The sequence below is a fragment of the Macrobrachium rosenbergii genome, chromosome 10, assembly GCF_040412425.1.
Source record: "Macrobrachium rosenbergii isolate ZJJX-2024 chromosome 10, ASM4041242v1, whole genome shotgun sequence".
NCBI lineage: Eukaryota > Metazoa > Arthropoda > Malacostraca > Decapoda > Palaemonidae > Macrobrachium > Macrobrachium rosenbergii.
The window spans coordinates 14382078-14395663 of record NC_089750.1 but is presented as its reverse complement, the minus strand read 5'-3'; the positions used below and the strand labels follow the sequence as shown (position 1 = coordinate 14395663).

At 40.5% G+C, this 13586-nt stretch overlaps 1 protein-coding gene across 1 annotated transcript in view; it reads right to left on the bottom strand.

The window, feature by feature from the left end:
- LOC136842508 (recQ-mediated genome instability protein 2-like) overlaps positions 1-13586 on the bottom strand; it is a 28441-nt gene that overhangs the window by 8044 nt on the left and 6811 nt on the right. Inside the window, exon 3 of the mRNA XM_067109912.1 lies at positions 2271-2368. Within this exon, the coding sequence (XP_066966013.1) occupies positions 2271-2368 (98 nt within the window). The remainder of the gene's footprint in view (positions 1-2270; positions 2369-13586) is intronic.

Here is a 13586-nt window from a genome sequence, read left to right as displayed (position 1 = left end):
TTTAATAAACTTTTACCTATTTATTAATTTATTTATTCTTTTTAATAAGTGACATCTCTTCCTTCTGTATTTCCCTTTACCTTCTCTTACTTCATAATGAACACCATATTCTTTGGAAGCTTAAATTTCAAGTCAATAGCCCCTGTGGGCTTGTTCCATATGAATAGGGTTCATCTTCTGAATAATAATAACAGCATTAATAAAAATGTAAACACTCGACCAGTTGCTGGATTATTCTTTCTATCTATTGTTGTTAATACAAGTTATGATCATGATAATGAAATTTGATTTGGTGCTTAGATTTCAACTATACTTTCTGACAAAAGATACCAAAATCTGATAGTGACATTAATACAATAGCAATTATATAAAACCACTGCTGCATATGACTTAAAAACTTTTTGAAGGTATAGGCCGTAGGTAATTTTTGCTGAAATGGTAATAAAAGTTAACAGAGGTGGTTGTAAGAAGAGTATTGTTTCAGAGAACTTAAAAAAGAAAATGTGTCTTCAGCAAAATGGAGAGGGGAGAAAAATTCCAGTCTCCATAATTTGCTGTTTCTCCCTCATGAAATACGTTTTGACAAAAATTCTTAAGACGAGATGACTAGCTACCAAAGATCCAGAGATGTAAAGAACAATGTAAAAGTTTGACCTTTAAACAAACCTGTTGCCTTGAAAATTAGATGCAGGGGAAAAAAATCTGGGGAAATAATCAAAATCAGAGAAAAAAAAGTTTTACCTTTAAAATGACTTGTGATAAAAAAAATAAAGTTAAAAAATATTTACAATACCTTCAACACAGTGTAGGACCTTTAGCTGCCCATAGTCTCTGACATCTAGAGGAAAAAAATGCAACAAAGAGAGGCCCAACTGAAATTCCCTGTAAAGCTTTCTGAAGGACAGTCATGGACTCTCAAGTATAATTAACAGCCTTTCCCTACAAGCATAGGGAACGCTCAAGAAATCCAAAAGGATAACCTGACAAGATGACTTGCAACAATTCCCCTTCTTCAGCAGTCCATCAAACGCAAAGGTAGGGCACAAGATGAAGACAGTAGCCCTAAGCCTTACTATGGAGAAGTATATTGGAACAGGCTACTCCTGCAGCAGAAGCCATGAGATTCTCTCAATGTTTTTCCAGCATACAAACCCAAAGTCATAATTACAGTTCAGTATTCTCAAAGAACACTTGTATAAAGCTGAAGTTTATACAAAACATCCATGAAAAGAAAAAGGGTTACCATAGCAAGAGAAACACAGTCATATAATTATTGTTCAAGTATCCCTAACATGGCATATAATTGCCACTGTTCATGTATCCCTGAAGTATCTAACAATTGTTAACAGTATATGAGACTTTAACACAAAACCTTCAAAAACAGTCAAGTTCAGTGACCACATCGGTAACAGATAAATCTTGACTCAACGATGGCTGAAGAAAAGTGATGGGTTACCGACAGGTGAGTGTGTGGTACCCTGCTACCATTAACCACCTTGTTACCAAGCTTCAATACTGGAGCATATCTTTGCCCAAGGTGTAGCCACATAAAAGACAAAGGGGTACCCTCATACAAACGGTCTGCTAAAATGCACTTGCTACGAAAGTAAATTTTCAAAATGCTTGTTCTAGGAAAACAAATGACAATAACAAACACAATCTCTCTCTCTCTCTCTCTCTCTCTCTCTCTCTCTCTCTCTCTCTCTCTCGTCAACTAAACAATTTAAAATTACCTTAAATGAAAAAATTAATTGCTTTTAAAATACAGTATATTCATTATATTATTACCGATAACTTTATCTGGAGATGACCAAGCAAAAACTGCTTTTCCCCACATGCCAAGATCTTTGAAAGTTTACAGTAAAGCTCTGTCAGTATCAAAGTGGACAGAAAAGGATTTTGTGAATGCTAAAGACATATTACAAAACAACGAAGTTGTTTAGTAGACTCCATCTAAAATAGAAGACCAGATAGTTTGGAGAATCCATTTAAAATGGAAGCTCTGTGTAATGAGTCAAAATATGTTCACTAGTCTTGAAATTGGATTTTGGCTTGCCTTTCAGCCTGGCTTGAAGTTGCAGTGTTGGGGTAGTAACATCATAAAGCACCTGTTCACACTCTTATATTATGCTTGACCAATCATCAAAGAACTAAAAAATACATACTACAGTATTTTCATTTATATTAAAAATCAGTCAAAGCATTAGTATAACTATGCAAAATATCAATAATGTGTATAAAATATAAACAAAACACAAAGTTGTGCATACCTCACTCTTTTCCTGATTATAGGCAACCACTGCTCCTTGTATCCAAATTATCTGAACCACAAATGATAGCTCATCTTCACTATAATACCAGGATCCACCTGTAAATAAATGTTAATCTTTTCTAATATCCATAAATTAAATCTTAAATCATTATCATTGACATATTAATGGCAGATTTTCCATTTATGGGAATCTCTTCTGTCTTGTGCACTTTCCACCTGAATTCTCATTTTGTTTAGATCTTCATTTATGCCCTTTTACTCGATTTCCTGGGCCTTCTTGCTAGTCTTCAGCCTACTACTTCTATGAATAACTGTCCTGCATTTTTTCTCATCAGCTTTACAATGATCTCGATCTATGAGATCTCTGTCTTTTTTTCCCCCTCTGCTGAACACCATATCTCTCTACAACTTCATTCATAATATGATCTTCCCACTGTGTTCCATCCATTTTTATTTCAGAATCTAATCCATTGCCTTTGTCATCAATCATGAAATCTTATATTACTACTAAACAATTACAACATGAGTTACATAACACTCATAATGATAATTTATTGTCCTCTAAGAACACAGAGCAAATCTTTGGATATCAATAGCTATTAAGTAAAATTCAAATACAGGCAGTCCCCAGTTTACAACAGGTCCAGCTTACGACGTTCTGAGGTTACGATGCTTTTCAAATATATTCATCAGAAATTATTTCCTGGTTTACAAAGCATATTCCGGGGTTATGACGTGTCATATGCCGATCTGACGGAAGAAATATGGCTCCAAAACGGCAGAATAATCAAAATTTGGAGGTTTTTTGATGAAAAACTCTATAAAAATGCAGTTTACAACGTTTTCAATACACCCAAAGCATTAAAAGTAAGGTTTTCTTAGGACTTTTGACAATTTTCGACGATTTTTGGTTTACGACGCAGCATAAAAACGGAACCCCTGCTGTAAACCGGGGACTGCCTGTACACAGTAACTTTTCAGAGGTTTCCACTTTCTTAATAAAAATAAACTATGTTTGCAATAAGAGGACAAAAGACAATCTAAATTTAACATAATTAATATGGGAGTACCAGAAGTAAAAAATGGTATCTCATCCAGGGGTGGTAATTCACTAGTTAAACAAGAGCTATCAATCCATTTTTATTCTTTCAAAGCCTTTAGATATGTACTCTAAATATACAGAATAGTGCAATAAAGACAAAAGATCCAGACTCCTCATGATGAGTTAGCAAGACAGGTATGTCTTGAAAGATTTACATACCTAACATCTGGCATGTGAAGAGCTGAGTTTTTAATGTACAGTACTTACGATAATCCAAATTTTTATGCACTTCTTAACATTGTGCAGTAACCTGAACATCATGGGGGTATACTGAAGGTTTCTTACACAAGGATGATGCAAAAGTTTAATGACATTAAAAAAAATGCAACAGAATCTTTCATATGTTTCTGGCACCCCTGAAGGCTGGTGGAACTGGACAGCAAATGACCCAAAGGAAAAATGATATGACCCTAAAAGGATACAATGCTATACAAGTCAGGAAAAATAGAATAGAAGTCTACAGCTATACCATAGAGAGAAACAAAATGTAAGTATATGCCATAATAACCATAATAAAATGTTAAATAAAGGCCTCCATTGTTATCAGTTGTGCTGGCATTCCTTGAAGCTGAAAGAATCAGATGACCACAAAAATCTGTGCTGGCACAGTTGGTTGACCTGTTGTCTGTGACTCCACGCCAGCCTCTCAGGTCTCCAGTGAATAATATGAATTAACAGTAGTAACTTCTACTGTGAACTGAATGCCAGATGTCTCCAGTGTATTCCTATTGCTAAAGAGAACTAAAAAAATCTTCAGTTTTCTATCGGACATATCCAAGTTACTATACAGTTGATATCTGTACAATGTGAGGAGAAGCAGCATTACCCATAGCACCTCACTCGGCCACGCCTGCAATTTCTTAAAGCAGATTATATGTGAAAAAAGTTTAACACTACAATACTAAAATCTAAACACAATATTATCATAGACTTACTGTACTTACCCTGCATACACTAGACTACAAGAAATGCCAAAAGTTGAACTCCCAGCACAGTATTTAGGTTACAAAATACTGTAATAAAGTTAATTCAATCATAATTGTTTACATATCAACAGAAATATGAAATCAAAATCACAAAATAAGTAAAAAACTGATAAAAATCATATGCCTACATTAATGTATTACAAAATAAGCACAAAGCAAGAGCATAAATTCAGTATAAAGTCTGAAATACAATATATAAATTTTCATTATAACATTTATTACTGTACTTGGATACTTACCTACTGTTAAAGATAGCTTATATCTCCACGCCGATAAGCAAGTCCACATTCAAACAAAAAATCAAATGGCTGTCCAGATGACCTGTTCTCCACCAGGTATATTTTGAATGATGTGGCTCTTGTCAGAATTCTCCTTGATAGCCCACTAAGTTGTGGGAAGGCCGGGTGTGGTCTACTTTAACAGTAGATAAGTATACCAATAATAAATTTTATTATGAAAATTTATATTATTTGGGATGAATCTTACCGACTGTTAAAGACAGCTGATTCCCATATTGAGAAGATGGTGGGTAGTGCAGCTAGACAAAATCTGCTCAGCCAATCAAGCTCAAGGTTTCTTGCATAAAACCAAAAACATTCTGGAATCCTTTCTGGATCTTACTGCCACAAGATGTTGGATTCCATTTAGGGACCAAGGCTCTCATACGTGTGCAGAGAAGAGCAGCCTTGCACAGAAAACTGCCTCAATACAGCTAGACTGAAACAAAAGCAGTGTGAAGGGACCCCTGTGTCTGGGTTCAAAAGCCCTATAAAATGACAGTCACTAAAAATGAATACCTTTATGATATAAAGGAACATTCCTATACAATATATGTATGTACAGTAGTACCTTAATGCTCCCCAAAATATTAAAACCAGGGATTTAAAACAAAGAGCCTAAAAGACTGCTCTTTCTTCAGTTCAGGTAAAGATTTTACCTGCTACCAGCAGAGGGCTAAGGGCTTTACTGTTTTTAAACACAATTCTGCATACTTAGGTAGTAAGCGGCAAAAAAAACAAATTGCACTTCTATTGTGCCACATTAATCACATCCTCAAGTAACAAATTGTCATAAAACTAAATGATTTTGCAACAGCTCTCACATTATGACTGTTACCCCTCAATAAAGGTAAACATAGCTCCAAACCTAGTTTTCATGTGCTAGCCTAATCAAATACCGTACATCACAGAGAACATCATGTTCTTTGACAAAGATGTTTTAGGTTTTTAAAACCACAAAATAAAAGATTAACTTTGTCTCTTCCAGGCTTATTCTTTGACAAAGACATTCTAGGTTTTCTAAAATCACAAAACAAAGGTTAACTTTACATTCTTCAGGCTTAACCTTTGACAAAGATGTTCTAGGTTTCTAAATCCACAAAATGAAAGGTTAACTTTGACTCTTCCAAGCTTGACCTTTGACAACGAAGCTCTAGGTTTTCTAAAACCACAAAACAAAAGGTCAGCATTGCCTATTCCAGGCTTAACCTTTGACAAAGACATTCTAGGTTTTCCAAAATCACAAAACAAAAGGATAAATTTGTCTCTTCCAGGCTCAACCTATCTAAGTAAGTTTTAATTGCCCCAACAGGACAGAGAAGTGTTTCCTCTTCTTCCTCATCAAAGAGGTTAAATTGGAAGTCTTACAGTTCTCGGAAAAACTTAGCATTAATATCATTCTCAGCTCTAAGGCAAAAAGATAAAAAAGCATTCACTTTACAACAGGCCTTAAGCAGAGTGCCTGTAATAAATTTACTCTTTTAACTGTCGATAGCGCTAAATAAATGAGTTTCATAGTAAAGACTTCAATGGAACTAATTCCAGAGGCTCAAAAGGATCTGCAAAAAAATTTAGACCTGCGTCAAAATTCCAGAGAGAGACTGATACTGAGTTGTAGGAGCTTCAATCTCAACTGATCTCAACACCCAAAGGTGCTGATCATCAGACATATCTAATTGCACATGACGCAATACCAAGGAAAGCATGGAACAATAACCTTGAAAGTAAACAGTGAAAAACTCTTACTGTATATAACCAAAAAAACAGAGAAACTTTGATGTCTACAGGCCCTGGGTACAGGTGCTGAAAACTCCTCCAGAACAGAACCCTAAGCAATAAACAAACCAGCTGCTTCTGATACAAGGCCACAGTCGTTTTCCACTTGATTAAGGATATAACACATGATATCTTTGAATATCCCCTTATTGGGAGAAGGTTGAGCATCTCCAAGCGGTTAAGTGTGAGATGCAGAAGTTAGTGGAATTCATTAGCTTGAGTCAATTTCTCCTTAATGGAAGAATAAGAGCGTCATCTACCGAGGGAGCTAGAAAGTCTGGAATCATTCGCTCTCAGGCTACTAAGGTTCTATACGAGCAATTCAGCAATTCTCGTACCTGAAATTTGCTCAATACTTCCTTAGAGTGGATAAAGGGGGAAGGCGTATGAGTCTGAATCAAACTAAACTTAAAGAAACGCATCCACTGCTTAATCCTGAGGGCTCTCAAAGGAGTAGTAATAGACTGGTTGTCCCTGTTCATGTGCATGCTAATAAGTCCACATTTGAGAGCTCCTACAATCCCACACCAGCTGTTGAACTTGTGGATTTAATGACCACTGTAGGCAGTTTTCTTCTTCCTGAATCCTTAATCACCAAAAACATCGTCCTTCCGTAGAATGAACTATTGAATCAATATTATGTTGTTCATTTCACTTACAGAAGCAATCTTTCTGTTATGACTTGGTTTCTGACCAGGGATAAACCTACTAGGAATCTCTGATAGCCTTCCACCACCCTGATAGATAGATAGATAGATAGATATTTTTATTGACCACATCTTGTAAACTTTACCAGGTGTAGTGCTGACCATTCTATGGTGTATTGCAAGTCAGTCTAATGACACTTGTCAAAATTCTTTGTTTTATACTACAAGACAGAAAGAACAAAACCCAGATGTAAGTTTAAGAATAACATAGTCAACTCTTAGTTTTGGTGTCCCTACTACAGAACCTGGCAATAATGGTGGTCCTGGATTACTTACAAGTTTAATGAAAGCTAGCTGTAAGTTGTAGTCTTATGCTGAGACTAATGTAATTGTGCCTGATTATTCTGATAAATTCTCAGTAGGCCATGTTTCCTAACAAAGAAAGCCCTTACTACATGGAAGCTTCCTTAAGGGCTAAAATTCTTCAAGGACCAAGTGCCTATTCATCTTCTGACAGAATCCTGTAAATTGCAAGTATCCCCACATCACCAGATAAGAATGTATTGAGGAGGAGTTAGTGAAGTCGACTGAAAATCATAATGCACAGAGACTAAGGCAGGTGAAGCAACAGATCCTTGGCCTTTGGAATACTGTCAACAGAGTTGGCCAACTTGAAGCAGTTAACTCAATAGAAAAGAATTCTTGCTCCTAAAAGTCAACAGCATCCACCTATAGGCAACAAATTCCCTGTGAATACTTACACAGAGGTGCTGTACACAAGCCGAAACACAGTGCCTTGAACTGTAATACCTTCTCTGTATATACACCTCAAAGGAACTTCTGTGACTGAGGATGTACTGGTATGAGGAAAATGTCTCCTGCATGTCACCAAAACATCCAATCATTCTTTTGGAAAGTCACTAAACCATGCTTGAAAAACCAAAAAACAAGGGGAAAGAGACAAAGTTGTTCAGTCTCCATATGTCCAGCACTGGGCGTCAATATCCAGTTGTTTATGGCACCAGGAACAAGTGAGACGCAAAGTCCCAGTGAATTACTGACATCTGCTCCACTTCATTCTCTCTAATTTACAACCTCCTACTAAAGAATAAGACATTTCTGCTGGAGAAGTCACAAAGGAACAGCTATAAGAGACTAAACCAGTGGAGGGGACCTACAGGAATCATAACTCCCCTTCAGTGCCTCCACCACTCAAGATTCTACTCCTAAGTCTCTCCAAGCATGCCAGGAGGCCTGCAACTGGCCATTTACCAGAACCTGAGGGTTGAACAGAGCTCCGAAAGGTATAAAATACGACTTGTACCAATGTATCCTCCTTTATTGCCTTAAAGAGAGTCAGACTTAGAAGGTGACCCACAGAAGAAACTCAAACAGCTGCCATATCCTTTGCAGCATAAGCCTTTACTACAGATAGGAACATAAGTATTCTCACTTCTTCCAAACTAAGATAGTATAACCATGAGAACATTACCCTGCACCATCAGAAATAGGTTTGACGGCGCAAGTTAAAAACTAACACCCTTCCTCGCTAAAACCCCTGCTGGTGCCAAAAAACATGATATTTTTATGATAAAATAAAGTTTTGTACATACTTACCCGGCAGATATATACTTAGCTATAGTCTCCATGCGTTCCCGACAGAATTTCAAAACTCGCGCACACGCACAGGTAGGTCAGGTGATCAACCATACCCGCGCTGGGTGGCGGGAATAGGAACCATTCCGTTTTCTAATCAGATTTTCTCTTCCACCTGTCTCCTGAGGGGAGGCTGGGCGGGCCATCAATCGTATATATCTGCCGGGTAAGTATGTACAAAACTTTATTTTATCATAAAAATATCATTTTTGTACATGCAACTTACCCGTCAGATATATACTTAGCTGAATGGCACCCTTGGAGGAGGGCAAGAGACAGAAAATAACTAAAAAAACGGGAAACAACATATGTTGTAGGATAAACAAAAAACCATGGTTCTTACCTGATTGGGCAGAAGACTTCATGGATACTGTCTATGAGTCTGCTTGCCTCAGGAGCTTCAGCGAGGATGTGACCTGTGACTGACAGCCCTTCTGGATCGTGCCAATGGGGATGACCCACTAACATGGCCGAGCCTATAGCGGATCGTGTCAAAGGGGCTGACCCACTTACATGACCGAGCCTACACCTGAATCGTATCAATGGGGGCTATCCCTCTTACATGACAGAGCTAGGTGTCCATACAAAATACAAGGAACATGACAACCAATCCCGACCACCTGACCAATCCTAACCTTGTTAGTGATAAGAATTGAAAGGGAAGCATAATTCCATCACCCTCTTTCAACCAACCATAAAAACACACACCACCAAGCCTTAAAAACAACTGAATTAACTAAACTAAATAGGATTGGATTCAGCTCCTGTCCCAGCACCGAATCCATGAATCGTAAGCTCCTAGAGAGAAGCACTTATCATACGTTACTCTAATATCTCGTAAGTAATGAGATGCGAACGTTGAATTACACCTCCAATAGGTTGCCTCTATAATAGACTGGAGAGACAACGTCTTGTGAAAAGCCAAGGATGTAGCAATGGCTCTCACTTCGTGTGCTTTCACTCTAAGGAGCTTAAAGTGCTCATCTTCACACGAGATATGCGCTTCCTTGATGACGTCCTTAATAAAAAAGGACAGCGCATTCTTTGAGATCGCTCGTGAAGGATTCCTGACAGAGCACCAAAGACTTTCAACCGATCCTCCCAGTAATTTCTTCTTTTCTAAGTAGAATTTAAGGCTCCTGACAGGGCATAGAGTCCTCTCCAACTCATGTCCCGTCACAGAAGAAAGACCTTTTAATTCAAAGGTTCTTGGCCACGGTTTAGAAGGATTCTCATTCTCCGCTAGGAAGAATGGTTTAAAGGAGCATATAGCCGAACCTTCCTTAAAACCAACTTTGCCGTCTAAGGCTTGTATTTCACTTATTCTCTTAGCTGAGGCAAGGGCAAAGAGGAAAAGTGACTTCCTGGTGAGATCCCTGAAGGAAGCTTGATGAGGAGGTTCGAATTTTTTAGACATTAAGAATTTCAAGACTATGTCTAGATTCCAACTGGGAGGTTTCGAAGTCATGAATTTTGACGTTTCAAAAGACCTTATAAGGTCATGAAGGTCTCTGTTTTCCGAGATATTCAGATCTCTGTGTCTGAAAACTGAAGATAACATACTCCTGTATCCTTTAATTGTGGATACAGCGAGGTTGCAATGTTCCCTCAGGAAGATAAGGAAATCAGCAATGTTTGTCACAGAGGTACTGGAAGAGGATATCTTATTGGTCCTGCACCATCTTCTAAAGACCTCCCACTTCGACTGGTAGACGCGAAGGGTTGAGGATCTCCTGGCTCTTGCAATAGCCTTCGCAGCTTTGTGCGAAAAACCCTTCGCTCTGACCAGACCTTCGATAGTCTGAAGGCAGTTAGACTGAGAGCGGGGAGATTCTTGTGGAATCTGTTGAAGTGGGGCTGTTTGAGAAGATCGTTCCTGTGTGGAAGCGATCTTGGAAAATCTACTATCCATTCCAGTACCTCTGTGAACCAATCTTGAGCTGGCCAAAACGGAGCTACCAGGGTCAGTCTCGCGCCTTCCGACGCCAGCGCAAACTTTCTTACCACTTCTCCCAGGATCTTGAATGGGGAAAAGCATACCCGTCTAATCCTGTCCAATCTAGGAGAAGACTGTCTACTGCAACCGCTCTCGGGTCCGATATCGGAGAGCAGTAGTTTTCTAGCCTTGCATTCCAGTGGGTTGCAAATAGGTCGATATTCGGCCTTCCCCACAGGTTCCACAGTCTTTCGCAGACTTCTGAATGGAGAGGACCTGATCCTTCCTGCTGAGAAGGTCGGCCCTCACATTCCTCTCTCCCTGTACAAATCTGGTGAGGAGTCTGATCCTCCTCTCCTGAGCCCATAACAGCAACGTTTTTGCCGTTTCGTAAAGGGAGAAGGAGTGTGTTCCTCCTGTTTTCTTATATAAGCCAGGGCAGTAGTGTTGTCTGAGTTCACTTGGACTACTTGTCCTGAGACAAGGAACTCAACTTGATGAGAGCCAAGTGTACTGCTGATAGCTCTTTCTTGTTGATGTGCCAGTTCACCTGGTCTCCTCCCAGGTGCCTGACACTTCTCTCGACCCTAGTGTTGCCCCCATCCCGACTCCGAGGCGTCTGAGAACAACACTAAGGTAGGGCTCGGTAACTGAAGAGACAGTTCTTTGCATAATTTTCGAGGTCTAACCACCAGTTGAGATCCTCTTTTATCTTGTCCGAAATTTGGAACAAAGTTGCTAAGTCCTGAGACTTCTGGTCCCATCTCTCCTTTAGGTAAAACTGAAGAGGTCTCAGATGAAGTTTTCCCAAGGAGACGAACTGTTCCAGCGAGGAAATGGTCCCCAGCAGACTCATCCACTCCCTCGCCGAACAATGTTTTCTCCTTAGAAAAACTGTCACCTTTTCTATGCAGCGATCTATTCTCTCTTGGGATGGAAAGGCTAGAAAATCCCGAGAATCCATCAGAATCCCCAGGTAAACAATGCTCTGCTGCGGAACAACCTGGGATTTCTGTAGGTTTACTAATAGTCCAAGGGACTGTGTCATATTTAGGGTGATCGACAAGTACTCCAGACAACTGTCCTTTGATTGAGCTCGAATCAGCCAATCGTCGAGATACATTGATATCCTCACTCCCTCTAAGTGAAGCCAGCGTGCCACATTCCTTAAGATGCCCGTGAACACTTGTGGGGCCGTCGAAAGACTGAAGCACAGGGACCTGAATTGAAAAACTTTTCCCGAATCACGAACCTCAGGAACTTTCTTGACGAGGGATGAATGGGAATGTGGAAGTAAGCGTCCTGCAGGTCCAGGAGACCATCCAATCCCTGGACGAAGAGCTGCAAGAACCGAAGAGGTAGTCTCCATTTTGAATTTCGTCTTGATTACTGAAGAAATTCAGGGCGCTTACATCCAGAACCGGTCTCCAACCCCCGAGGATTTCGGAACCAGAAAAAGACGGTTGTAAAACCCGGGGAATGGAGGTCTTGAACTTGTCGGTTCTATTGCTTCCTTTTCTAACATTTGTTCCACTGCTAGAAAAAGAGCCTGGTTCTTGATGGGATCCCTGTAGCTGGCGGATAACTCCCTGGGAGTTGATGTTAAAGGAGGACTTTCCCTGAAGGGGATAAGGTAGCCTCTTCTTAAAATGGAGAGGGACCAGTCGTCCGCCCCTCTCTGTGCCCAGACCTCGGCGATTGTAGTAGTCTGGCACCCACTGTCGTCTGGAGTACTCGTTCTTCATTTGGTCCTTCTGATAGGACGAGAGGAAGACCTTCCTCTTCTCTCTGGTCTTTTGCTCCTGAAGGAGGATCTGGACGAAGGACCACCTCGAAAGGGCTCCTGAAAGGGAGCCTTCTCCTTCTTGGCGAAAGGGACGGCAGGTCTGACCCTCTTCGATGACTGGGCCAAAAGGTCCTGTGTCGCCTTTTCAGATAACGAGCGAGAAATCTCCTTCACCAAATTTTGAGGAAAAAGGTGAGGAGAAAATGGAGCAAACAGAAGAGGATCTCTGAAGAGGAGACACAGACTTTGTGAGGAAAGAGCTGAATACTGACCTCTTCTTCAGAATAGCAGCTCCGAATAAGGCAGCGACTTCCAGCGAACCGTCCCTCACTGCTTTGTCCAAGCAAGACAAAACACTCACGAAGTCATCCATACACAGGAATTCGGGATCCCGAGTCCTGTTGGCCAAAGCTCAAGAGACCAATCCATAAAGTTGAAGACCTCCACAACTCTAAAAGACCCTTGAGGAGATGGTCCATTTCACTCATTCCCCAAGTCGCCTTCGCTGAAGAAAGGGAAAGTCTCCTGGAGGAGTCAACCAGATTAGAGAAATCTGCGTCAGCTGATGTGGGGAGCCCCAACCCCATAGGCTCCTTGGTCTCATACCACATTCCTGATTTTCCCAAAAGTTTCAAAGGAGGGAAAGAGAAAACCGTCTTGCTTGCATCCTTCTTAGATTGCATCCACTCCCCGACTCCTTTAAAGGCCTTCCTCATCGAAATCGTGGGCGCATCTTGACGAAACGAAGAGGGTCTAGTTGACTTGGTGCTGTCCCACAAAGATCCCGGAGAAGGAGGGCAGCATGACAAAGAGAATCTCCAAACTCCTGAATCAGAACCGAAGCCAACCGTTTGTAATCCGAAACTCCAGCGTCCTTAGGAGAATCCTCTTCTGAAACTTCCTCCAAAGCAGCAGGCGGAGAGGAAGGCTTAAGAGAAGAAGAGCGCCTATCAGGCGAAGCGAGCCTGGAAGGAGAAGCACTCCTGTCCAACGAAGAGCGCCTACCAGGAGAATGGCGCCTGACCCGGACGGGCGCCTGACAGGAGAGGGGTCCTGTCCACTGATGAGAGCCTTCCAGGAGAGGAGGCCCTAAAACGAGGGCGCTTGGTAGGAGAGTGGCGTCTGCCGGAAGGAGGGAGCTTGGAAG